Consider the following 27,837-nt stretch of genomic DNA (forward strand, 5'->3'; position numbering starts at 1 on the left):
GGTCAGAGACCGAGGGTCCGTCAGAGGAGACGAGGTCCTGGTGGACGTTCAGAGACGCTTTATACTTCATTAAACTGTCAGAGGTTCAACATGAACCAGCAGGAGATCAAAGGTTCAACATGAACCAGCAGGAGATCAAATTTTAAATATGAACCAGCAGGAGATCAAAGGTTCAACATGAACCAGCAGGAGATCAGTGGTTCAACATGAACCAGCAGGAGATCAAATTTTAAATATGAACCAGCAGGAGATCAAAGGTTCAACATGAACCAGCAGGAGATCAAAGGTTCAACATGAACCAGCAGGAGATCAAATTTTAAATATGAACCAGCAGGAGATCAAAGGTTAAATAGGAACCAGCAGGAGGTTGTGTCAGTAAAGTAACTCGTGACTTTTTAAAGGGATTAACTAGTAATCAGTAATCGGACTACTTTTTCAAGGTAACTGGTAACGCTGTTGACTCCCTGATCTTGGTCACTCAGCAGGACGACGATCCTCTGGGTCTTTCTTCAGCATTAACATGAAGGCTGCTGCGCCTTTCGTCCTGAAGGTTCCGGCTCCGTGGTCCACCGTCTCACCAGGGTTCCTCCAGTACCAGTGATCACGTCTGGTTTCTTTCTCAGATGGTCTGGACGTGGTCTCTCTGGTCCCAGAGGACGTAGCAGAGCGAGGGAAGACACACGACCTCCTGGTCTCCAGCTGCAGGTGAGTGTCCCCCCACATCTGTCTGACTCACCCCAACATCTTGGAAACGTCCTGCGGTCCACTTTGGTCCACTGTGGTCCACTGTGGCTCATTTTGGTACACTTTGGCACACTTTGGCCCACTTTGGTCCACTGTGGTCCACTGTGGCTCATTTTGGTACACTTTGGCACACTTTGGCCCACTTTGGTCCACTGTGGTCCACTGTGGCTCATTTTGGTACACTTTGGCACACTTTGGTCCACTTTGGTCCACTGTGGTCCACTGTGGCTCATTTTGGTACACTTTGGCACACTTTGGCCCACTTTGGTCCACTGTGGTCCACTGTGGCTCATTTTGGTACACTTTGGCCCACTTTGGTCCACTGTGGCTCAGTTTGGTCCACTGTGGCTCATTTTGGTCCACTTTGGCCCAGTTTGGTCCACTTTGGCTCAGTTTGGTCCACTTTGGCCCACTTTGGTCCACTTTGGCTCACTTTGGTCCACTGTGGCTCAGTTTGGCCCACTTTGGCCCACTTTGGTCCACTTTGGCTCACTTTGGTCCACTGTGGCTCAGTTTGGCCCACTTTGGCCCAGTTTGGTCCACTTTGGCTCAGTTTGGCCCACTTTGGCCCACTTTGGTCCACTTTGGTCCACTTTGGCTCACTTTGGTCCACTGTGGCTCAGTTGGTCGCCCACTTTGGTCCACTTTGGCTCAGTTTGGTCCACTGTGGCTCAGTTTGGCCCACTTTGGTACACTTTGGCTCACTTTGGTCCACTGTGGCTCAGTTTGGTCGACTTTGGCCCGCTTTGGCCCAGTTTGGCCCAGCTGGACCAGACCCAGGTTGACGTGACGTCCTCTGGGTGTCTCTGCTCCCGTGGCAGACATGGCGGTGCGGTGGTGGGCGTGGCCTCTCGCCCTGGCCGCCCTGCTGCTCGGCCCCTCCCCCGCCGCCCCGCTGCTCGGCCCCCTCCCCCGCCGCCCCGCCGCCCGGCCCCTCCCCCGCCGCCCGGCACGCCCAGTTCTCGTCGGAGACGGCGATCAACAACGTGGTGGTGGACGAGCGTACGGGCCGGCTGTACGTGGGCGCGGTCAACGCCCTGTACCAGCTGGGCCCCGGCCTGGAGCTGCAGTCCCGCAGCGAGACGGGGCCCCGCAGGGACCACCGGCACTGCACGCCGCCCGTCACCGACGCCTGCGAGGAGGCGGGCGACACCGACAACCACAACAAGCTGCTGCTGGTGCACGGCGGCGGCGAGGTGCTGGTGGCGTGCGGCAGCGTGTTCCGGGGGATCTGCGCCCTCAGGAACCTCAGCAGCGTGCAGCAGCTCGTCTACTTCAGCGACACCAAGGGCGAGAAGTCGTACGTGGCGAGCGCCGAGGAGGGCGTGGCCGTGGTGGGCGTCATGTCCTACTTCAGCAAGGACCGGGACAACCTGACCGTCTTCCTGGTGAGGACACACACACACACACACACACACACACAGTGAGCCCACCGCCGGCAGGCGACTGACTCTACGGCGCCCCCCCCAGGTGGGGAAGGGCTACGGCAGCCACGACAGCACCAAGCTCATCTCCACCCGGATCCTGCGCGACTACGGCGACTGGGTGGTGTTCGACAGCATCATCGAGGCGTCGGCGGTGCAGGCCAACCCCTTCGTGCTGCGCTACCTTGCACGACTTCCGCCTCGCCTTCAAGGACGGCGGCTTCGTCTACTTCCTGTTCTCGCGCACGCTGGGCGTGCAGGACAACAAGAACTTCACCTTCCTGTCCAGGATGTGCGAGGACGACCAGGGCTACTACTCCTACACCGAGCTGCAGCTCAACTGCAGCGGCAAGTTCAACAAGGCCCAGGTCCGTACAGCCCCGCCTGCTGCCTTACTGCCTGGGACAGGAAGTGATGCTGCAGAGGAGACAGGAAGTGACGCTGCAGAGGAGACAGGAAGTGATGCTGCAGCAAACAGGAAGTGATGCTGCAGAGGAAACAGGAAGTGACATTGCAGAGGAGACAGGAAGTGATGCTGCAGGAAACAGGAAGTGATGCTGCAGAGGAGACAGGAAGTGACGCTGCAGAGGAGACAGGAAGTGACACTGCAGAGGAGACAGGAAGTGACGCTGCAGAGGAGACAGGAAGTGACGCTGCAGAGGAGACAGGAAGTGATGATGCAGGAAGCAGGAAATAATGCTGCAGAGGAGACAGGAAGTGATGCTGCAGAGGAGACAGGAAGTGACGCTGCAGAGGAGACAGGAAGTGATGATGCAGGAAGCAGGAAATAATGCTGCAGAGGAGACAGGAAGTGATGCTGCAGAGGAGACAGGAAGTGATGTTGCAGAGGAGGCAGGAAGTGATGCTGCAGGAAACAGGAAGTGATGTTGCAGAGGAGACAGGAAGTGATGCTACAGGAAACAGGAAGTGATGCTGCAGAGGAGACAGGAAGTGATGCTGCAGGAGACAGGAAGTGACGCTGCAGAGGAGACAGGAAGTGATGTTGCAGAGGAGACAGGAAGTGATGTTGCAGAGGAGGCAGGAAGTGATGCTGCAGGAAACAGGAAGTGATGTTGCAGAGGAGACAGGAAGTGATGCTACAGGAAACAGGAAGTGATGTTGCAGAGAACAGGAAGTGATGCTACAGGTGAGGGAAACGGGCTTCACACTGCGCTAAAGAAACTCCAGTTAGCGTCACATAGCTGTGACACTCGGTATCGAACTGTCAGTCTCAGCTGTCATGGAAACATGATCCAGATGTGAGCGTGGATGTCAACCTGATAACGAGAATGCTGAAGTTCCATTTTGGTCCGATGGGCATTAGAAATGAAATCAGAACCTCTGCAGAGTTCCGGCAAAGGCACTGATCTGAGCGATGACGAGTTCCGTCCAGGAGAGCAGGTCCCTTGTTGCTCGCAGTGTTTGAGGTTCAGGGTTCTCTGGTTCTGCTCTGCCTCAGGCCGCCTACGTCTCGGCGCCGGGGGAAGTTCTGGCTCGGAACCTGACGGACTCGAGTGGCTTTGGAAAGGTTTCCCCCAACGACAAGGTTCTGTTTGTCACCTTCACCTCCGATGAAGACCCGTCCACCTCGGCACTCTGTAGGTTCCTGTTCTCTGGTAACCTGCTAACCTGTTCTCTGGTAACCTGGTAACCTGTTCTCTGGTAACCTGGTAACCTGTTCTCTGGTAACCTGTTAACCGAAACCAGTTGATCACTGAATGTGTTCCAGTTGTTGTCACTGGTCATAACGACCACGATGCTCCACTGACTGTGGAAGGAATTTGGTGCCTGTGTGGACCTCAGGTGTTCAGGGTCTGACCCCTGTCCTTGCCCCCTGTCCTTGCCCCCTGTCCTTGCCCCCTGTCCTTGCCCCCTGTCCTTGCCCCTGCAGCCTGTACCCGCTGCAGTGGATCAATGCTCAGCTGCTGAGGATCATTGGAGCTTGTTACAGTAACAACGGTCTGATCGACCACAAGGCGGCCGTCTACTCGCCGTACTCGTCCAAGTCTGAGGAGCTCTGCAGCAGCAGCAGCCAGGTGAGACCGCCAGGGGGGGGGGGGGGGGGGGGGGGGCGCCGGGGGGGGGGGCAGGACCGGCCCGGTCTGTGTGGGACCGGCTGGGTGTGCGGGGGCGTCACGGTTCCCTGTCCGCTCCCCCAGAACAACCTGGCCCAGCGGTACCGGTGCGGCGCCGAGTTCCTGCCGTCCCCGCTGGCCAGCAAGGCGGACTTCGCGCTGAAGGCCGAGCCGGCGCTGGTCCGGAAGGGTCACATGACGGCGGTGGCGGTGGCGGTGGAGGGGGGGCACGCCGTGGCCTTCGTGGGCACCAGGACCGGAGAGGTACGGACTCTTCTTCTTCCTCGGGTTGTTTCTGGACGACCCGCTGTGGTCCCGGTCCCGGTCCGCCTGTTGCATGCTGGGATGTGACTCTTCCGTGTGTCCAGGTGTGGAAGGTCCACCTGTCGGCGCAGGTCCAGGTCTACGGCCGGGCGCCGGGCGACGGCAGCGGCCAGAAGGTCAACAAGAACCTGCTGCTGGACCACAGCCTGCAGTTCCTCTACGTCACCACCCTCAACAAGGTCAGGACCCTGCTGAGACCCTGTCCTCACCGGGTCCCCGGGCCCCCTGCTGAGACCCTGTCCTCACCGGGTCCCCAGGCCCCCTGCTGAGACCCTGTCCTCACCGGGTCCCCGGGCCCCCTGCTGAGACCCTGGGCCCCCTGCTGAGACCAGGGTCTCCTCGTCCATCAGTATTGATTGATTGATTGATTGATTGATTGGTTGATTGATTGATTGATTGATTGATTGATTGATTGATTGATTGATTGATTTTCCTCCCAGATGTTTCCATTTGAACTGAACCAGACGAGACTTCAGTCCTGTAAAGACCTGGACCCTGTGTGGTCCTGGTCCTGGTAAAGACCTTCTGTCCTGTCCCTCAGGTGACCCGGGTCCCGGTCCAGTCCTGCCAGCAGAAGACCGACTGTGGGTCCTGCATGGACCTGAAGGATCCGTACTGCGGCTGGTGTGTCCTGGAGGGGAAGTTAGTACCTGTTCTCCGCTTCACCTGGTCACCTGGTCCAGACCCTGTCCTGACCCAGTCCTGGTTCTGGTCCTGACCTGGTCCTGACCTGGTCCTGACCCGGTCCTGACCCCGGTCCTGACCTGGTCCTGACCCGGTCCTGACCTGGTCCTGACCCTGGTCCTGACCCCGGTCCTGACCTGGTCCAGACCCTGTCCTGACCCAGTCCTGACCCCCGGTCCTGACCCGGTCCTGACCCCGGTCCTGACCCGGTCCTGACCCGGTCCTGACCCTGGTCCTGACCCTGGTCCTGACCCGGTCCTGGTCCTGGTCCTGACCCGGTCCTGGTCCTGGTCCTGCAGGTGCAGCAGGAAGCAGGACTGCAGCAGGTCTGAGGAGGAGAACACGTGGCTCTGGTCCCCCCTCCAGACCTGCGTCCAGATCCAGACCTTCGACCCCCCAAACCTGAGCTGCAGGAGGACTCAGCAGGTGTGTGTGTGTGTGTGTGTGTGTGTGTGTGTGTGTGTGTGTGTGTGTGTGTGTGTGTGTGTGTGTTGCAGTCATTTCAGATTTCCAGGTTCAGACTGACGTTGGGCTTTGAGCTCCGCCCACGTCTGACATCAGAGTCCCTGTCCTCTTGGTCCCCTGAGGTCTTCCTCACTTCCTGTCCTGTCCTCTTCGTCCCCCAAGGTCTTCCTCACTTCCTGTCCTCTTGGTCCCCTGAGGTCTTCCTCACTTCCTGTCCTGTCCATCAGGTGTCCATCAGCGTCCCGGCGTTGCCCCGCCTCCTGTCCTCCGACAGTCTGCAGTGTGTCTTCCTGTCCTTCGTCACCGACGCCGTCGTGGTTCTGGACGGGCCGCCGAGGGTCACCTGCTCTCTGCCGGACCCGTCCCAGGTCCCGCCCACCCCGGAGCTGCAGGGTGAGGTCCCCGAGTCCCGTCTGACAGGCTCTTACTGTGAAGGGCAGAACCCCGAGTCCCATCTGACAGGCTTTTACTGTGAAGGGCAGAACCCCGAGTCCCGTCTGAACCCCGAGTCCAGTCTGACAGGCTTTTACTGTGAAGGGCAGAACCCCGAGTCCCGTCTGACAGGCTTTTACTGTGAAGGGCAGAACCCCGAGTCCCATCTGACAGGCTCTTACATTGAAGGGCAGGATCATGTTGAAAAGCATTGATCAGATTGAAGCTTCCTGCAGAGACAACAAGACAACAGTCAAAGCTCCATCAGACCTAAACCGGTTCCGTGTGTTCAGACTACGTGTCGGTCCCGGTGAAGGTTCTGGTGAACCACAGGGTGGAGGTGACGGAGGGAGAGTACCACTTCTACAACTGTGCTGCTGCAGTCAGGAAGAACCACAACACACCGTGAGACACACACACACACACACACACACACACACACTGTCCAGCAGTAGAGGTGCGGCTCCTCAGGTGTGTGTGTTGCAGGTGTATCAGCTGTGTGAGCAGCAGGTGGGGCTGCCAGTGGGACGCTGAGCTCCACCTCTGTACTGACGGAGGCCAGACCACTGGAGGGCACATCATCCAACCTCAGCAGGTCAGGGCTGGAGCATCCAACCTCATCCATCATCCATCATCATCATCCATCATCATCCATCATCATCCATCATCCAACCTCATCCATCATCCATCATCATCATCCATCATCATCCATCATCATCCATCATCCATCATCATCCATCATCCATCATCATCCATCATCATCCATCATCATCCATCATCCATCATCATCCATCATCCATCATCATCCATCATCATCCATCATCATCCATCATCCATCATCATCCATCATCGTCATCCATCATCCATCATCATCCATCCATCATCCAACCTCATCCATCATCCATCATCATCATCCATCATCATCCATCATCCATCATCATCCATCATCATCCATCATTGTCATCCATCATCCATCCATCCATCATCCATCATCATCCATCATCATCCATCCATCATCCAACCTCATCCATCATCCATCATCATCATCCATCATCATCCATCATCATCCATCATCATCATCCATCATCATCCATCATCCATCATCATCCATCATCATCCATCATCATCCATCATCATCCATCAGCATCATCCATCATCATCCATCATCATCATCCATCATCATCCATCATCATCCATCATCATCCATCCATCATCCATCATCATCCATCATCATCCATCATCCATCATCATCCATCATCCATCATCATCCATCATCATCCATCATCATCCATCATCCATCATCATCCATCATCCATCATCATCCATCATCATCCATCATCATCCATCATCCATCATCATCCATCATCGTCATCCATCATCCATCATCATCCATCCATCATCCAACCTCATCCATCATCCATCATCATCATCCATCATCATCCATCATCCATCATCATCCATCATCATCCATCATTGTCATCCATCATCCATCCATCCATCATCCATCATCATCCATCATCATCCAACCTCATCCATCATCCATCATCATCATCCATCATCATCCATCATCATCATCATCATCATCCATCACCATCCATCATCCATCATCATCCATCATCCATCATCATCCATCAGCATCATCCATCATCATCCATCATCATCATCCATCATCATCCATCATCATCCATCATCATCCATCCATCATCCATCATCATCCATCATCATCCATCATCATCCATCATCGTCATCCATCATCATCCATCATCCATCATCATCCATCAGCATCCATCATCATCCATCATCATCCATCAGCATCATCCATCATCATCCATCACCATCATCCATCATCATCCATCATCATCCATCATCATCCATCATCATCCATCCATCCATCCATCCATCATCCATCCATCCATCCATCCATCCATCATCCATCCATCCATCATCCATCATCCATCCATCATCATCATCATCATCATCAATCCAGGACTAAATCACTACCAGCTTCCAGTCCATTCCACCACTGCACCGTCAGCAGCTGTTGTTGTTGTTGTTGTTGTTGTTGTTGTTGTTGTTGAGGTGACTTCCTGTCCCTTGCAGCCTGACGACTGTCCTCAGTTTGAGTCTCCGAGCCTCAGCTGATCCCCGTCGGCTTCCAGACGCCTGTCAGCTTCCAGGGCCGGAACCTGGACCTCTACACCGTGAGCTCCACCTGCACCACCCGCAACACCCGCACATCCTGCACCACCCGCACCACCTGCTCCACCCGCAACACCCGCACATCCTGCACCACCCGCACCACCTGCTCCACCCGCACCACCTGCACCACCCGCACCACCTGCACATCCTGCACCACCTGCAGCACATGCACCACCCGCACCACCTGCACATCCTGCACCACCTGCAGCACCTGCACCACCTGCTCCACCCGCACCACCCGCACCACCTGCACATCCTGCACCACCTGCAGCACCTGCACCACCTGCTCCACCTCATCCTCCATTTATTCTTGGTGTGTGTGTGTGTGTGTGTGTGTGTGTGTGTGTGTGTGTGTGTGTGTGTGTGTGTGTGTGTGTGTGCAGGGCCGCAGGTTCTCCGTCGGCACAGAGCTGATGAAGGTGACGGAGGACGAAGTCGTTCAGGAGTCGAGCTCCAGCTTCAGGTTCAGAGGTTATAAGGTACAGTCATGCTCCTTCAAAATAATGGTCATAAAGTCACACTGGAAGTTACGAGAGGTTGTTGTTGTTGTTGTTGTGAACAGAAAACATGTAAACAGTTTCAGTTCTGACTGATGCTGAGCAGCAGTGGTGTGTGTGTGCGTGTGTGTGTGTGTGTGTGTGTGTGTGTGTGTGTGTGTGTAGTTCTCCTACCACAGGCAGCAGGAGGTCCAGGTGTCGTTCCACATCAAAGACAGAGACACTGACAGGATGATTGACAGCCGCTTGACGGGTCAGTGAGTCAAGAGTCATGTGACTGTAGCTGCTGGTGGTTCATTCTAAACTCCTCCTCGTCCTCCTGCTCCTCCTCCTCCTCCTCCTCCTCCTCTCCTCCCCCTCCTCCTCCTCCTCCTCCCTCTCCTCCTCCTCCTCCCCCCCCTCTTGCTCCTCCTCCTCGTCCTCCTGCTCCTCCTCCTCCTCCTCCTCCTCCCTCTCCTCCCCCTCCTCCTCCTCCTCCTCCTCCTCCCTCTCCTCCTCCTCCTCCCCCCCCTCTTGCTCCTCCTCCTCGTCCTCCTGCTCCTCCTCCTCCTCCTCCTCCTCCCTCTCCTCCCCCTCCTCTTGCTCCTCCTCCTCCTCCTCCTCCTCCTCCCTCTCCTCCTCCTCCTCCTCGTCCTCCTCCTCCTCGTCCTCCTGCTCCTCCTCCTGCTCCTCCTCCTCCCTCTCCTCCTCCTCCTCCTCCTCCCCCTCCTGCTCCTCCTCCTCAGTGCTCCTCTATAACTGTTCTGTTGGCCGTGAGGACTGCAGCCTGTGTAGCCACGCCCCCCCCCAGTATGAGTGTGTGTGGTGTGCGTCGTGGGGTTCCTGTGTGTTCCGGGGGGCGTGTCCGTCCGTCCAGGCGGCGCCGTGTCCCGACCCGGAGATCTCAGACGTAAGTCCAGACGCCCCTCCCGGCTCCGCGGGACGTCTTTGCCTGTCCTCAGCGTCCCGTCCGTCCCGCAGGTCGTCCCTCGCTTCGGCCCGCTGAACGGAAGCATCGCCGTGACGATCAGCGGCTCCAACATGGGCGCCGGCCGGGACGACGTCAAGAAGGTCACGGTGGCCGGCGTGGACTGTGTCCACCTGGAGGACCAGTACTCCGTCTCCACCAGGTGACCCCAGGACACGCCCGGGACACGCCCGGACACCTGTCTCATCACTGTGTGTGTGTGTGTGTGTGTGTGTGCAGGGTGGTGTGTGAGATCGGCCCGGCCCGGCGGGCCCCGCCCTCCGACCTCCCGTTTGAACCGACCAATAGCGGCGCGGTGGAGATCGAGGTGGCGGGAGGACGGCGAGGACGGTCCCAGGTGGTCTTCACCTACCGGGTGAGTCTGGACGCACATCTGGAACGACCACGTGAACAGCACAAACAAGATCGTCATCACTGACCGGTTCAATGCTTGTTGCCATGACGACTTAGAGATTTAAGTTTCTATGACACCTGATCTCCATGACAAACGTGGATGGAGGGAGCATCATGTTTCCATAGCGACAGGGAGCATCATGTTTCCATAGCGACAGGGAGCATCATGTTTCCATAGCGACAGGGAGCATCATGTTTCCATGGCGACAGGGAGCATCATGTTTCCATGGCGACAGGGAGCATCATGTTTCCATAGCGACAGGGAGCATCATGTTTCCATGGCGACAGGAGCATCGTGTTTCCATTGCAACAGGGAGCATCATGTTTCCATAGCGACAGGGAGCATCATGTTTCCATAGCGACAGGGAGCATCATGTTTCCATGGCGACAGGGAGCATCATGTTTCCATAGCGACAGGGAGCATCATGTTTCCATAGCGACAGGGAGCATCATGTTTCCATGGCGACAGGGAGCATCATGTTTCCATGGCGGGAGCATCATGTTTCCATAGCGACAGGGAGCATCATGTTTCCATGGCGACAGGGAGCATCATGTTTCCATAGCGACAGGGAGCATCATGTTTCCATGGCGACAGGGAGCATCGTGTTTCCATGGCGACAGGGAGCAGTAACAGTAAATGACTACATGGAAACACAAATAACGTTTCATCAAAATACTTTAAGTATTCAGTTACTTTTTCTATCATGTACTTTTATTATACTTTATTATTTATATATTATTTATATTATTTTCATGTATCGTTTGAACAAAACAAACCTCCTGTCGTCCTTCCTTCCTTCCTTCCTTCCTTCCTGTCGTCCTTCCTTCCTTCCTTCCTTCCTTCCTGTCGTCCTTCCTTCCTTCCTTCCTTCCTTCCTTCCTTCCTTCCTTCCTTCCTTCCTTCCTTCCTTCCTTCCTTCCTGTTTCCTGTCCAGGACCCCAGACCGTCCTCAGTGTCCCCGGCGAGGGGCCCGGCGTCCGGGGGGACGGTCCTCACCATCAGAGGGGACGACCTGGACACGGCCTCCAGGGACGACCTGGACGTGATTGTGGGCGGAGTCTCCTGCAGAGTGTGAGCGCTGGACGTCCCCTCGCCGTCCTCCGGGACCAGCCCCGCCTGAAGACCACTTCCTGTCTCCCCAGACTGGCCTTCGGCCCGGTGATCACCTGCAGGACGGGCCGGTACCGGGGACAGAAGGTCCCCTCGGACCCCCTGACCCTGACCCTGCAGTACGGCAGGAACACCACCAAGGACCTGGTCTCGTCCTTCCAGTACTCCGAGAACCCCAAGGTCACAGAGTACCACCCCAAGACCAGCTTCCTGTGGTGGGTCCTGGAGGACTGGAGGACTGGAGGACTGGAGGGGGACAGGAGGACTGGAGGGGGACAGGAGGACTGGAGGGGGACTGGAGGACTGGAGGGGGACAGGAGGACTGGAGGGGGACAGGAGGAAGACAGGAGGAGGACTGGAGGACAGGAGGCCAGGAGGAGGACTGGAGGACTGGAGGGGGACTGGAGGACTGGAGGGGGACTGGAGGACAGGAGGACAGGAGGAGGACAGGGGGACTGGAGGACAGGAGGACTGGAGGACAGGAGGACTGGAGGACTGGAGGGGGACTGGAGGACAGGAGGACTGGAGGAGGACAGGAGGGGGACAGGAGGACAGGAGGAGGACTGGAGGACAGGAGGACTGGAGGGGGACAGGAGGACTGGAGGACAGGAGGAGGACAGGAGGACTGGAGGACAGGGGGACTGGAGGAGGACAGGAGGACTGGAGGACAGGAGGACTGGAGGACTGGAGGAGGACAGGAGGAGGACTGGAGGAGGACAGGAGGAGGACTGGAGGACAGGAGGACTGGAGGGGGACAGGAGGACTGGAGGAGGACAGGAGGGGGACAGGAGGACAGGAGGACAGGAGGAGGACTGGAGGGGGACTGGAGGACAGGAGGACTGGAGGAGGACAGGAGGGGGACAGGAGGACAGGAGGAGGACTGGAGGACAGGAGGACTGGAGGGGGACAGGAGGGACTGGAGGACAGGAGGACTGGAGGACAGGAGGACTGGAGGAGGACAGGAGGACTGGAGGAGGACAGGAGGAGGACTGGAGGACAGGAGGACTGGAGGAGGACAGGAGGGGGACAGGAGGACTGGAGGAGGACAGGAGGAGGACTGGAGGACAGGAGGACTGGAGGAGGAGGACAGGAGGACAGACTGAGGCTGCAGCTCCTCGTCTCCAGAAACCTGAGAAATGAGCAGAACTGGAGGAAACTGATGTTTCCAGCTGTTCAGGAGAAACTTTGCTGTGTAAACAAGCTTGTTGTTGTTGTTGTTGTTGTTGTTGTTGTTGTTGTTGTTGTAACGAAGCAGCAAAGTGAGAATCAGCTTTCTGAGCGACAAAAGAAATGGTTTAAAAAACCCGTAAACTTGATGTTTACTTGTTGACAAATCAAAATGTTTGTTTTTCAGCGGCGGGCGAAGAATCGTGGTTCTGGGACACGGCTTTGATCTGGTCCAGACCGCCAACATGAAGGTCCAGGTCTCTGAAGACTTCTCTCTGGACCGCCCTCGGCTGGAGGGGAGACAGGTGGAGGTGAGACAGGTGGAGGGGAGACACTCAGGTGGAGGGGAGAGTCAGGTGGAGGTGAGACAGGTGGAGGGGAGACAGGTGGAGGTGAGACTCAGGTGGAGGTGAGACAGGTGGAGGGGAGACAGGTGGAGGTGAGACACTCAGGTGGAGGTGAGACAGGTGGAGGTGAGACTCAGGTGGAGGGGAGAGTCAGGTGGAGGTGAGACACTCAGGTGGAGGTGAGACAGGTGGAGGGGAGACAGGTGGAGGTGAGGCGCAGGTGGAGGTGAGACACTTAGGTGGAGGTGAGACACTTAGGTGGAGGTGAGACAGGTGGAGGTGAGAGTCAGGTGGAGGGGAGAGTCAGGTGGATGTGAGACACTCAGGTGGAGGTGAGACAGGTGGAGGTGAGACAGGTGGAGGGGAGACTCAGGTGGAGGTGAGACTCAGGTGGAGTTACTGTGTTGATTGATGATTGGCTGCCTGGTGACATCAAGGCTCCGCCCACCAACTGTCAATCACTTTTCCTCTGTAACGCTTCAGATCAATAATCACAACCAATCATCCATCCATCCATCCATTGGCTACCGCTTTATCCGGGGCCGGGTCGCGGAGGCAGCAGTCTGAGCAGAGTTGCCCAGACTTCCCTCGCCCCAGACACTTCCTCCAGCTCCTCCGGTGGCACCCCAAGGCGTTCCCAGGCCAGCCGAGAGACATAGTCCCTCCAGCGTGTCCTGGGTCTGCCCCGAGGCCTCCTACCGGAGGGACATGCCCGAAACACCTCCCTCGGGAGGCGTCCGGGGGGCATCCGAAATAGATGCCCGAGCCACCTCAGCTGGCTCCTCTCGATGTGGAGGAGCAGCGGCTCTACTCCGAGCTCCTCCCTGGTGACTGAGCTCCTCACCCTATCTCTAAGGGTACGCCCAGCCACCCTACGGAGGAAGCTCATTTCAGCCGCTTGTATCCGAGATCTCGTTCTTTCGGTCATGACCCATAGTTCATGACCATAGGTGAGGGTAGGAACGAAGATCGACCGGTAAATCGAGAGCTTCGCTTTTTGGCTCAGCTCCTTCTTCACCACGACGGACCGATACAACGTCCGCATGACTGCAGACGCTGCACCGATCCGCCTGTCGATCTCACGCTCCATCTTTCCCCCACTCGTGAACAAGACCCCAAGATACTTGAACTCCTCCACCTGGGACAAGGGCACTCCACCGACCTGGAGGGGGCAAGCCACCTTTTTCCGGTCGAGAACCATGGCCTCGGATTTAGAGGTGCTGATCCTCATCCCAGCTGCTTCACACTCGGCTGCGAACCGTGTCAGTGCACGCTGGAGATCCAGGCTTGATGGGGCCAACAGAACCACATCATCCGCAAATAGCAGAGATGAGATTCTGTGGTCCCCAAACCGGACCCCCTCTGGCCCCCGGCTGTGCCTAGAAATTCTGTCCATATATATGATGAACAGAACCGGTGACAAAGGACACCCCCTGCCGGAGGCCAACGTGCACTGGGAACAGGTCCGACTTACTGCCGGCAATGCGAACCAGACTCCTGCTCCGGGAATACAAGGACCGAACAGCCCTCAACAAGGGGACCCCGGACTCCGTACTCCCGGAGCACCCCCCACAGGACATCTCGGGGGACGCGGTCGAACGCCTTCTCCAGATCCACAAAACACATGTGGACTGGTTGGGCGAACTCCCACGAACCCTCAAGCACCTGGTGGAGGGTATAGAGCTGGTCCAGTGTTCCACGACCAGGACGAAAACCGCATTGTTCCTCTTGGATCCGAGGTTCGACTAACGGCCGGACCCTCCTCTCCAGTACCCTGGAATAGACTTTCCCGGGGAGGCTGAGGAGTGTGATCCCTCTGTAGTTGGAACACACCCTCCGATCCCCCTTCTTAAAGAGAGGGACCACCACCCCGGTCTGCCAGTCCAGAGGTACTGTCCCCGCCCGCCACGCGATGTTGCAGAGACGAGTCAGCCACGACAGTCCCTGCACATCCAGAGACTTAAGGAACTCTGGGCGAATCTCATCCACTCCCGGTGCCTTGCCACCGAGGAGCTTCACAACAACCTCGGTGACTTCAGCTTGGGAAATGGACGAGTCCACCTCTGAGAACCCAGTCTCTGCTTCCTCAATGGAAGACGTGGTGGTGGGATTGAGGAGGTCCTCGAAGTATTCCTTCCACCGCCCGACAATGTCCCCAGTTGAGGTCAACAGCTCCCCACTTCCACTGTAAACAGTGTTGGTGGAGAACTGCTTCCCCCGCCTGAGGCGCCGGACGGTTTGCCAGAATTTCCTCGAGGCCAACCGAAAGTCCTCCTCCATGGCCTCTCCGAACTCCTCCCAGACCCGAGTTTTTGCCTCCACCACAGCCCGGGCTGCGGCTCGCTTGGCCTGCCGGTACCTGTCGATTGCCTCGGGAGTCCTATGAGCTAACAGTGCCCGGTAGGACTCCTTCTTCAGCTTGACGGCATCCCTTACTTCCGGTGTCCACCACCGGGTTCGGGGATTGCCGCCACGACAGGCGCCAGAGACCCTGCGGCCACAGCTCCGAGCAGCAGCTTCGACAATGGAAGTTGAGAACATGGTCCACTCGGACTCAATGTCTCCAACCTCCCTCGGGATCTGTGAGAAGCTCTCCCGGAGGTGGGAGTTGAAGGCTGCGCGGACGGAAGGCTCGGCCAGATGTTCCCAGCAGACCCTCACAACACGTTTGGGCCTGCCGAGTCTATCCGGCCTCCTCCCAGTCCAGCGCATCCAACTCACCACCAGGTGGTGATCAGTTGACAGCTCTGCCCCTCTCTTTACCCGAGTGTCCAAGACACGCGGCCAGAGATCAGATGACACGACCACAAAGTCTATCATTGACCTCCGGCCTAGGGTGTCCTGGTGCCATGTGCACTTATGGACACCCCTGTGCTCGAACATGGTGTTCGTTATGGACAAGCTGTGACTGGCACAGAAGTCCAATAACAGAACACCACTCGGGTTCAGATCGGGGAGGCCGTTCCTCCCAATCACCCCCTTCCAAGTCTCGCTGTCATTGCCCACGTGGGCGTTGAAGTCCCCCAGGAGAACAATGGAGTCCCCAGTTGGGGCACTATCCAGCACCCCTCCCAGGGACTCCAAGAAGGTTGGGTACTCTGAACTGCTGTTCGGTGCATAGGCCGAAACAACAGTCAGAGACCTGTCCCCTACTTGTAGGCGTAGGGACGCAACCCTCTCGTTCACCGGGGTGAACTCCAACACATGGCGGCTGAGCTGTGGGGCAATAAGCAAGCCCACTCCAGCCCGCCGCCTTACACCGCGGGCAACTCCAGAGAAGTGGAGTATCCAGCCCCTGTCGAGGAGCTGGGTTCCAGAGTCCAAGCTGTGAGTGGAGGTGAGCCCGACTATATCTAGCCGGTATCTCTCAACCTCCCTCACAAGCTCGGGCTCCTTCCCCCCCAGCGAGGTCACATTCCATGTCCCAAAAGCCAGAGTCCGTGTCCGGGGATCGGGTCGTCGAGGCCCCTGCCGTCGACTGCCACCCAATCCACATTGCACCCGACCCCTACGGCAGCCTCTGTGGGTGGTGGGTCCACAGGAGGATGAGGAAGAGGGGCCCGCGTCGTCCCTTCGGGCTGAGCCCGGCCGAGTCCCGCGGGCAAGAACGCGGCCACCAGGCGCTCGCGTGCGAGCCTCCACCCCGGGCCTGGCTCCAGGGTGTGGCCCCGGCTGCGCCAAACCGGGCGACGTCACCTTTTTCCTCGTGAGTGTGTCCATGGGGTCTTGTGAACTGCTTTTAGTCTGACCCGTCGCCTCGGACCTGTTTGCCTTGGGAGACCCTACTGGGGGGGCAAGCCCCCCGGCAACATAGCTCCGAGGGTCATTCGGGTGCTCAAACTCCCCCACCACGATAAGGTTGCAGTTCAAGGGGGATCAATCACATCGTCCGTAAATATAAACTCCTCCTCCTCCTCCTCTTCTCCTCTTCCTCCTCTCCCCCTCCTCCTCCTCCTCTTCTTCTTCCTCTTCCTCCTCTCCCCCTCCTCCTCCTCCTCCTCTTCCTACCCCTCCTCCCCCCCTCCCCTCCTCCTCTCCTCCTCTCCTCCTCTCCCTCTCCTCCTCCTCCTCTTCCTCCCCTCCTCCTCTCCTCCTCCTCCTCCTCCTCCTCTTCTCCTCTTCCTCCTCTCCCCCTCCTCCTCCTCCTCTTCCTCCCCTCCTCGTCCTCCTCTTCTTCTTCCTCTTCCTCCTCCCCCCCCTCCTCCTCCTCCCCCTCCCCCCTCCTCCTCTTCCTCCCCTCCTCGTCCTCCTCTTCTTCTTCCTCTTCCTCCTCCCCCCCCCCTCCTCCTCCTCCCCCCTCCCCCTCCTCCTCTTCCTCCCCTCCTCGTCCTCCTCTTCTTCTTCCTCTTCCTCCTCCTCCTCCTCCTCCCCTCCTCCCCTCCTCCCCCCCCCCTCCTCTCCTCCTCCTCCTCCTCCTCCTCTCAGTTCCTCCAGGCTGCTCTCAGTAAGAACGACAGCACGCTGCAGTTTGATTCGCCGGCGGTGCAGGTGAGCGAGGGCCAATCAGTGAGGACGTTGTTGCAGCTGGACGACCTGCAGGAGGAGCTGAAGAGCTTCTCCTACCATCCAGACCCCGTCTTCAACCGCCTGAGCAAGAACGTCATCACCGAGACCAGCGTCATCATCGTCACCGTGCGTCCAGCTGGTCCATGTCCTCATGTCCCTCCATGTCCTCATGTCCCTCCATGTCCTCATGTCCCTCCATGTCCTCCTCCAGGGTCGAGGTTTCTCCAAGGCGATGACGGCGAAGGAGGCGCAGGCGTTTGTTGGAGACGCGTCGTGTCACGTCAACATCCTGCAGGTGAGAAACAAAGAGATCAATCAGGGATCAGTGGACCAATCAGGGACCAATCAGTGGATCAGTGGACCAATCAGGGATCAATCAGGGACCAATCAGTGCTCGTGTCCCTGCAGGATGACAAGTTGATCCTGGAGGCTCCGCCCTCTCAGCCCAAACCTCGATCCAAACGCCAGAGAAGAGACACGACGGCCGACCTGCTGGAGCTGGTGGTGAGGAGGCTCCACCCTCTGCTACACCTCCACCCTCTGCTACACCCTCTGACTCCACCCTCCACCTCCACCCACTCTGACTCTGCTCCCCCGGCAGGTGAAGTTCGGCCACGGCGAGTGGACGGTAGGGTCGGTGTACTACGCCCGTAGAGACGAGGTCCCGCTGGCCGCCATCGTCCCGGCCGTCCTCGTCCCCATGCTGCTCTTCATCGCCGCCTCCGTCTACTGCTACAGGTCAGCTGACGGGGGAGACGGGGGAGACGAGGGAGACGGGGGAGACGGGGAAGACGAGGGAGACGGGGGAGACGGGGAAGACGAGGGAGACGGGGGAGACGGGGAAGACGAGGGAGACGAGGGAGACGGGGAAGACGAGGGAGATGGGGAAGACGAGGGAGACGGGGGAGACGGGGGAGACGGGGAAGACGAGGGAGACGGGGAAGACGAGGGAGACGAGGGAGACGAGGGAGACGGGGAAGACGAGGGAGACGGGGGAGACGGGGAAGACGAGGGAGACGAGGGAGACGAGGGAGACGGGGAAGACGAGGGAGATGGGGAAGACGAGGGAGACGGGGGAGACGGGGGAGACGGGGAGACGGGGAAGACGAGGGAGACGGGGAGACGAGGGAGACGGGGAAGACGAGGGAGACGGGGAAGACGAGGGAGACGGGGGAGACGGGGAAGACGAGGGAGACGGGGGAGACGGGGGAGACGGGGAGACGGGGAAGACGAGGGAGACGGGGGAGACGGGGGAGACGGGGAGACGAGGGAGACGGGGAAGACGAGGGAGACGGGGGAGACAGGGGAGACGAGGAAGACGGGGGAGACGAGGGAGACGAGGAAGACGGGGGAGACGAGGGTCCAGTCACGTTTCAATCTGCTGTGTTTAAATCAGGAGGAAGAGTCGGCAGGCGGAGCGCGAATACGAGAAGGTGAAGCACCAGCTGGAGAACCTGGAGGAGAGCGTCCGGGACCGCTGCAAGAAGGAGTTCACAGGTGACTCTGACCTCTGACCTCTGACCCCTACTGACCTCTGACCCCCTCTGACCTCTGACCCCCACTGACCCCTACTGACCTCTGACCCCTACTGGCCGCTGACCCCCACTGACCTCTGACCCCCACTGACCTCTGACCCCTACTGACCTCTGACCCCCACTGACCTCTGACCCCCACTGACCTCTGACCCCCACTGACCTCTGACCCCTACTGACCTCTGACCCCCACTGACCTCTGACCCCTACTGACCGCTGACCTCTGACCCCTACTGACCGCTGACCCCTACTGACCTCTGACCTCTACTGACCTCTGACCCCTACTGACCACTGACCCCTACTGACCTCTGACCTCTACTGACCTCTGACCTCTACAGGTTTGATCCACAGTGTCAACAGCAGAACTCTTCATCTTCCTCCTTCCTGTGTGTGTGTGTGTGTGTGTGTGTGTGTGTGTGTGTGTGTGTGTGTGTGTGTGTGTGTGTGTGTGTGTGTGTGTGTGTGTGTGTGTGTGTGTGTGTGTGTGTGTGTGTGTGTGTGTGTGAAGACCTGATGATAGAGATGGAGGACCAGACCAGCGACCAGGCCGAGGGCCGGATCCCCTTCCTGGACTACCAGACGTTCACAGAGAGGAACTTCTTCCTGCCGGCCAGGGGGGGCGCCAGCGAGCCCCTGGCCAGTGGGCGGGTCCAGGTCCCTGAGGGCCGGAGGGCCACGGTGACCCAGGCCCTGACCCAGTTCTCACACCTGCTGAACAGCAAGACCTTCCTCATCCACGTGAGCCTGCCATCCTCATCCTCTTCCTCATCCTCATCTTCCTCATCCTCATCAACCTCTTCCTCATCGTCCTCATCATCTTCATCCTCTTCCTCATCATCCTCATCATCTTCCTCATCCTCATCTTCCTCGTCCTCATCGTCCTCATCATCATCATCGTCCTCATCAGATTCATCCTCATCCTCTTCATCCTCATCGTCCTCATCATCTTCATCCTCTTCCTCATCCTCATTGTCCTCATCATCTTCATCCTCTTCCTCATCGTCCTCATCATCTTCCTCATCCTCATCTTCCTCGTCCTCATTGTCCTCATCCTCTTCCTCATCGTCCTCATCATCATCATCGTCCTCATCATCTTCATCCTCATCCTCTTCATCCTCATCGTCCTCATCATCTTCATCCTCTTCCTCATCCTCATCATCTTCATCCTCTTCCTCATCCTCATTGTCCTCATCATCTTCATCCTCTTCCTCATCGTCCTCATCATCTTCCTCATCCTCATCTTCCTTGTCCTCATCGTCCTCATCCTCTTCCTCATCGTCATCATCATCATCATCGTCCTCATCATCTTCCTCTTCATCCTCATCGTCCTCATCATCTTCATCCTCTTCCTCATCCTCTTCATCCTCTTCCTCATCCTCATTGTCCTCATCATCTTCATCCTCATCCTCTTCGTCTTCTTCATCATCCTCATCACTCATCCTCATCTTCATCATCTTCATCACTCATCTTCATCATCTTCATCATCTTCATCACTCATCTTCATCACTCATCCTCATCTTCATCATCTTCATCACTCATCCTCATCTTCATCACTCATCCTCATCTTCATCATCTTCATCACTCATCTTCATCACTCATCCTCATCTTCATCACTCATCTTCATCACTCATCCTCATCTTCATCATCTTCATCACTCATCTTCATCTTCATCACTCATCTTCATCATCTTCATCACTCATCTTCATCTTCATCACTCATCTTCATCACTCATCTTTATCTTCATCACTCATCTTCATCTTCATCTTCATCACTCATCTTCATCTTCATCACCCGACACTTTGAGTTTCAGCTAAAAACGATAGAAGCAGTAAAAAGAGACGGAGGTTCTGCTGACTCAGCAGGGTTGAAAAGCTAAAAATCCTCTGACCTCTGACCCCGGTGCTGACCTCTGACCTCTGATGTTGACCTCTGACCCCGGTGCTGACCTCTGACCCCTGGCAGTTCATCCACACCCTGGAGAGCCGTCCAGACTTCCAGGCCCGCTCCAGGAGCTCCCTGGCCTCCCTGCTGACGGTGGCGCTGCACGGCAAGCTGGAGTACTACACTGACGTCATGAGAACCTTGCTGCTGGAGCTGATGGAGCAACACGTTCTCAACAAGAACCCCAAGCTCATGCTCAGGAGGTCTCACTCTCACTCTCACTCTCACTCTCACTCTCACTCTCACTCTCACTCTCACTCTCACACACTCACACTCACACTCACTCACACTCACACTCACACTCACACTCACACTCACACTCACACTCACACACACACACTCTCACACTCACACTCACACTCACACTCTCACACTCACACTCACACTCACACTCACACTCTCACTCTCACACTCACACTCACACTCACACACTCTCACTCTCACACTCACACTCTCACACTCACACACTCACACTCACACTCTCACTCTCACACTCACACTCTCACACTCACACACTCACACTCTCACACTCACACACACACTCACACTCACACACTCACACTCACACTCACACACACACACTCACACACTCACACTCACACTCACACTCACACACACTCACAGTGACGAGGTTCTCTGCAGGTCGGAGACGGTGGTAGAACGGATGCTGTGTAACTGGATGTCCATCTGTCTCTACCAGTTCCTCAGGGTAAGACTCCTTCACTGACTCCTTCACTGACTCCTTCACTGACTCCTTCACTTCTCCCTGACCCTGGTCTCTCTGGTCTCTCTGGTCCTGGTCCTGGTCCTGGTCCTCAGGACTCTGCAGGAGAACCGATGTACAAACTGTTCAAGGCCTTGAAGCACCAGGTGGAAAAAGGTCCAGTGGATTCCAGGATGAAGAAGGCCAAGTACACTCTGACTGATACTGGATTACTGGGAGACGACGTGGAGTACTCTGTCCTGGTGAGTACTCTGTCCTGCTGAGTACTCTGTCCTGCTGAGTACTCTGTCCTGCTGAGTACTCTGTCCTGGTGAGTACTCTGTCCTGCTGAGTACTCTGTCCTGGTGAGTACTCTGTCCTGCTGAGTACCAGTCCTGCTGAGTACTCTGTCCTGCTGAGTACCAGTCCTGCTGAGTACTCTGTCCTGCTGAGTACCAGTCCTGCTGAGTACTCTGTCCTGCTGAGTACTCTGTCCTGGTGAGTACTCTGTCCTGCTGAGTACTCTGTCCTGGTGAGTACTCTGTCCTGCTGAGTACCAGTCCTGCTGAGTACTCTGTCCTGCTGAGTACCAGTCCTGCTGAGTACTCTGTCCTGCTGAGTACCAGTCCTGCTGAGTACTCTGTCCTGCTGAGTACTCTGTCCTGGTGAGTACCAGTCCTGGTGAGTACCAGTCCTGGTGACCCCCGTGTGTTTCTGGTCTCAGACTCTGCAGGTCCTGGTCCACGGAGAAGGTCCAGATGTGACTCCAGTCAAGGTCCTGAACTGTGACACCATCACCCAGGTGAGGTCCTGACAGGTGGAGGAGGAGGAGAGGTGGAGGAGGAGGAGGAGGTGGAGGAGAGGGGGTGGAGGAGGAGGTGGAGGAGAGGGGGTGGAGGAGGAGGAGAGGTGGAGGAGGAGAAGGAGGTGGAGGAGGTGGAGGAGAGGGGGTGGAGGAGGAGATGGGGAGGAGGTGGAGGAGGAGGAGGAGGAGGAGGAGGAGAGGTGGAGGAGGAGGAGGAGGAGGAGAGGGGGTGTGGTTCTCACAGCTGCTGGTTCCCTGCAGGTGAAGGAGAAGATCATCGACCAGGTGTACAGGAACCTGCCGTTCTCCCAGAGGCCCCGGGTGGAGACCGTCGCTCTGGGTGAGGAACCCTGGAACCTTTAGCGCCTCGCTTCCTCCGCCAATAACAAGCAGGGACTAGCATTAGCTTGTCTCCAGTAGCAGTGATTAGCATTAGCTTGTCTCCAGTAGCAGTGATTAGCATTAGCTTGTCTCCAGTAGCAGTGATTAGCATTAGCTTGTTTCTAGTAGCAGTGATTAGCATTAGCTTGTCTCCAGTAGCAGTGATTAGCATTAGCTTGTTTCTATTAGCAGTGATTAGCATTAGCTTGTCTCCAGTAGCAGTGATTAGCATTAGCTTGTTTCTATTAGCAGTGATTAGCATTAGCTTGTCTCCAGTAGCAGTGATTAGCATTAGCTTGTCTCCAGTAGCAGTGATGAGCATTAGCATTAGCCAACAGGACAGTAATGCAGCTTTGTGTGCCGCGCTGAGCGGGACAGAAGCTACGTGGCCCTGCGCGGCCCTGCGTGGCCCTGCGTGGCCCTGGCTGACTGCAGTTCCTGGTCCGTCCACAGAGTGGCGCCCCGGCTCCACAGGTCAGATCCTGTCTGATCTGGACTTGACGTCTCAGAAGGAGGGACGCTGGAAGAGACTCAACACACTGGCGCATTACAACGTGAGTCCTGACCTCGACCTCCTGACCTTCTGACCTCGACCTCCTGACCTTCTGACCTCAACCTCCTGACCTCGACATCCTGACCTTCTGACCTCCTGACCTCAACCTCCTGACCTCGACCTCCTGACCTCGACCTTCTGACCTCGATCTCCTGACCTTCTGACCTCGACCTTCTGACCTCGATCTCCTGACCTTCTGACCTTGACCTTCTGACCTCGACCTCCTGACCTCGACCTCCTGACCTTCTGACCTTGACCTTCTGACCTCGACCTTCGGACCGCGACCTCCTGACCTCAACCTCTTGACCTTCTGACCATGACCTCTTGACCTCAACCTCCTGACCTTCTCATCCGACCTCTTGACCTTCTCACCTTCTGACTGTTTGACCTTGACCTTCTGACCTCGACCTTCTGACCTCGACCTCCTGACCTTGACCTTCTGACCGCAACCTCTTGACCTCGACCTCCTGACCTTCTCATCCGACCTCTTGACCTTCTGACCTCGACCTCTTGACCTTCTCACTGCTTGACCTTGACCATCTGACCTCTTGACCTCCTGACGTCGACCTTCATGAACACTTCCTGTCTCTGTTCCTGCAGGTTCGTGACAACGCCACCTTGGTTCTGTCCAGAGTTTTACACACACAGTCGTTCCATCAGCATCAAGACAGTCATGAAGAGAGTGAGTACACACACACACACACACACACACACACACACACACACACACACACACACACACACACTTTATGTCGCAGGAGAAACCTTTTCTGGATGTTTTGTTTTGTTCATCATGAAGTTTGATACATTTGACTAAAACAAAACTTTTCAAACCAAAAACAATCGAACGAAACGAAACCCGAAGAAACGTTAATGATGCGTCCGACTTGGAATGAAGTCCCAGCAGATTAGAGTCCAGTTTAATCCAGATCACACTGGATTCCACCATATGAAACTGGATTAAACCAGATCAAACTGGATTAAATCCAGATCAAAGTGGATCAAAGTGAATCAAATCCAGATCAAACTGGATTAAACCGGATCAAACTGCATTAAATCCAGATCAAACTGGATTAAACCGGATCAAAGTGGATTAAACCCAGATCAAAGTGGATTAAACCAGATCAAAGTGGATTAAAACCAGTTCAAAGTGGATTAAACCAGATCAAAGTGGATTAAAGCCAGATCAAAGCGGAGCTGACGGCCCTGCGCTGCAGGGAATGCGCTGCTGGAGGACGACCACACCTTCCATCTGGTCCGGCCGGCCGACGAGCTGGACGAGGGCAAGTCCAAGAGAGGAAGCATGAAGGACAAGGCCATGACCAAAGCCATCACCGAGATCTACCTGACCCGGCTGCTGTCCGTCAAGGTGAGGCTCCGCCCACACACACGCACACACACACAGGCTCCGCCCACACCACGACCTGGATTCATGTCACCATGGTTACGGGCCGATCGGCCTCACGACATTTCAGGAACCTTGTTTTTTCTAAACACTGAAGGAACTTCAAAACTCAAGATGCTTTAGTTAGTCCAGCATGATGATGTCATCACCTCTCGACCTGTAACCCCGCCCCCCTCTCTGTGAGGTCACCACATGTTGGTTCCTCCAGCAGGAGGTGGTCTTCTGTCCTCCAGCTGAGCCACAGCGCCCCCTAAAGGCCTGGCAGGCGTAGCACTCATCACTGAGCTGAAACTGAACATCACAGGAACTGGAGGTTGTTCACTGTATACGTGTCTAAACTCTACACACACACACACACACACACACACACACACACACACACACACACACACACACACACACACACACACACACACGTGTTGCAGGGGACGTTGCAGCAGTTCGTAGACGACTTCTTCCGCAGCGTTCTCTGCTCCAGCGTCGTTCCGCCGGCCGTCAAGTACTTCTTTGACTTCCTGGACGAGCAGGCGCTAAAACACGACAACGTGGACGAAGAGACGCTGCACATCTGGAAGACCAACAGGTACACACAGTTTGATTAAACCAGATCAAACTGGATCAAACTGGATTAAACCAGATCAAACTGGATCAAACTGGATTAAACCACATTAAACTGGATTAAACCAGATCAAACTGGATTAAACCAGATCAGGCTGGATTAAACCGGATCAAAGTGGATTAAACCAGATCAAGCTGGATTAAACCGGATCAAAGTGGATTGATCTCACACACACACACACACACACCTCAAAAACAACTGTGTGTGTGTGTGTGTGTGTGTGTGTGTGTGTGTGTGTGTGTGTGTGTGTGTGTGTGTGTGTGTGTGTGTGTGTGTGTGTGTGTGTGTGTGTGTGTGTGTGTGTGTGTGTGTGTGTGTGTGTGTGTGTGCAGCCTCCCCCTCAGGTTCTGGGTCAACATCCTGAGGAACCCTCACTTCATCCTCGACGTTCACGTGACCGAAGTCGTCGACGCGTCGCTGCAAGTCATCGCTCAGACCTTCATGGACGCCTGCACCAAGACGGAGCACAAGCTGAGCCGGGTGCGACACACACACACACACACACACACACACACACACACACACACACACACACACACACACACACACACACACACACTGACTCTGTTGTTTGCAGGAGTCGCCGAGCAACAAACTCCTTTACGCTAAAGAGATTTCAACCTACAAGAAGATGGTGGACGAGTGAGTTTGTTTGTTTGTTTGTTTGTTTGTTTGTTTGTTTGTTTGTTTGTGTTCCACGTTCAGTCACACTGGTTTAACCTCCTCATGAAGAAATGATGTTTCAAGACTTGACCTGGATGAACGCTGACGACAATCTCATCTCCTGTGGGTGTGTGTGTGTGTGTGTGTGTGTGTGTGTGTGTGTGTGTGTGTGTGTGTGTGTGTGTGTGTGTGTGTGTGTGTAGTTACTACAGTGGCATCAGGCAGATGGTTCCAGTCAGCGATCAGGACATGAACACACATCTGGCGGAGGTGTCGAGGGTAGGAAACCATGTGTGTGTGTGTGTGTGTGAGAGAGAGAGAGAGAGACTGAGACAGAGAGCGAGAGAGTGACTTCAGCGTCCTAACAGAAAGGTGTGTGTGTGTGTGTGTGTGTGTGTGTGTGTGTGTGCGTGTGTGTGTGTGTGTGTGTGTGTGTGCGTTGCAGCAACACACAGACAAGCTGAACCACCAGGTGGCGCTCCACCAGCTGTACCAATACGCCAGCAAATATTACGACGCGGTGAGAAACTTTCCTTTGTGTCTGAATGAAGCAGAAGCTTTGATCTCCGTGAAACTTTGAAGAATCTTAATGATTAATGAATCAACTTCATCTTAATTCTTTCACTTCACGAGTTTCTCTGCAGGAAATCAAAAGGTTTGTTGTTTCAGATCATCCAGTCGCTGGACGACGACCCGGCGGCGCAGAACAAGCAGCTGACGCTGCGCCTGCAGCAGGTCGCCGCCGCGCTGGAGAACAAGGTCACCGACCTCTGACCCCGGGGGGAGGCGGGGCCAACGAGGGGCCCCGAGCAGAGGCCGCGCCCACTTCTGTGAAATCAAAGATTTTTGTTTTATTATTAACGCAGCAACACGACGCTCGTCAGATCGTTTGTCCTGGAAAAGACAGAGAAAGGAAAAAGTGCCAAACGACGACAAGAAGAAGGATTGAAGCTTTTATTTTGAAATTTCTGGTCTCGGTCCGCCGCCGCGTCTCTATGTTTGTGGAGTTCAGACTTTACGGACTTCGTCTCAGCGACGTTTGGAAATCCGACCTGTGGTGGGCGTCGGAGGACGACGTCCACCCCGAGGAGGCGGCCAATGAGACGCCGCCACGGTACGACCGGCCAATCAGAGGCCGGCGCCTTCAGGTACGACGCGTCACGACGGGCTCAGAGTCCCGGGGTGGTCGGTTCCACGCCGCCGCTTCGGTTCCATCGTTTACGTTTCATCCAACATGTTTTTTCACCATCGGAGCTCCTGCGGACTTTTATTTTGAAAAGAATTACAACTGAACCGATTGTTTTATAACTGAAGTGAACAGGGTTTTTTTTCACGTTCTTTCAAAGTAAAGCAGCACAAACATTAAAAAATAATCAAAACACTTTTTAGCAAAAGTTAATTTTGAACTTTTAAAAAGTCTCGATCAGTAAAAAAGTTTTTTCTTCTTGTAATTTTTAGATTTTAACGTTCAAATAATTTAGTCAATAATTCAACTTTAGGATCAAAGGATAGTTTTTTGACAGTTGCACATTATATAGAACTTTATTTTCAAATTCCACATTTACCTCTTTTATTGTGTAATCCGTGAGATTGAGCTCCAGGTTCTATTTTTAAAATACATCAAACCGTAAAATCACATTAAATATAAGTGTCTAATTTCTTTTTGTATTAAAATACCAAAACTCACATTTCAGTAATTTTTCAGTATAAAGTATTTTACTTTAATTCCATTTCTTCCATATAATTTAAAACTTTCCTATTTTTCTTTTTGAGGCTTTGAAATGCAAGTAATTTTTCAATTGTAGAAAAAAGATGAAGGAGAAACTGAAAGTTCTTATGTCTCGTCTTCATGTACGACTTGAGTCACAATTAAAGTTTCTATGTGATCCAACTTTAAAGC

General features: G+C 55.4%; 1 protein-coding gene across 1 annotated transcript; it reads left to right on the top strand.

Annotated features, from left to right (window-relative positions):
* Nucleotides 1-520: 520 nt before the first annotated feature.
* Nucleotides 521-27,837, top strand: LOC308146601 (plexin-B2-like; the record flags this gene model as incomplete). Its single annotated transcript, XM_080518504.1, is given in 44 exon segments — nt 521-582; nt 624-705; nt 1,566-2,132; nt 2,215-2,352; nt 2,354-2,536; nt 3,628-3,770; nt 4,060-4,204; nt 4,328-4,507; nt 4,612-4,746; nt 5,109-5,209; nt 5,551-5,677; nt 5,944-6,109; nt 6,442-6,553; nt 6,635-6,743; nt 8,249-8,276; nt 8,279-8,349; nt 8,731-8,826; nt 9,010-9,097; nt 9,570-9,733; nt 9,805-9,953; nt 10,031-10,166; nt 11,140-11,276; nt 11,348-11,530; nt 12,670-12,793; nt 17,255-17,461; nt 17,547-17,630; nt 17,744-17,839; nt 17,937-18,073; nt 18,732-18,832; nt 19,376-19,605; nt 20,830-21,011; nt 21,451-21,517; nt 21,628-21,774; nt 22,236-22,313; nt 22,578-22,656; nt 23,151-23,251; nt 23,851-23,932; nt 24,468-24,619; nt 25,081-25,238; nt 25,607-25,754; nt 25,852-25,916; nt 26,141-26,216; nt 26,383-26,457; nt 26,607-27,837. Coding segments are annotated over 44 exon segments (5,796 nt in total). The 3' UTR covers nt 26,712-27,837.

The sequence above is a fragment of the Blennius ocellaris genome (genome assembly GCF_963422515.1).
Source record: "Blennius ocellaris genome assembly, chromosome: 22".
Taxonomy (NCBI): domain Eukaryota; kingdom Metazoa; phylum Chordata; class Actinopteri; order Blenniiformes; family Blenniidae; genus Blennius; species Blennius ocellaris.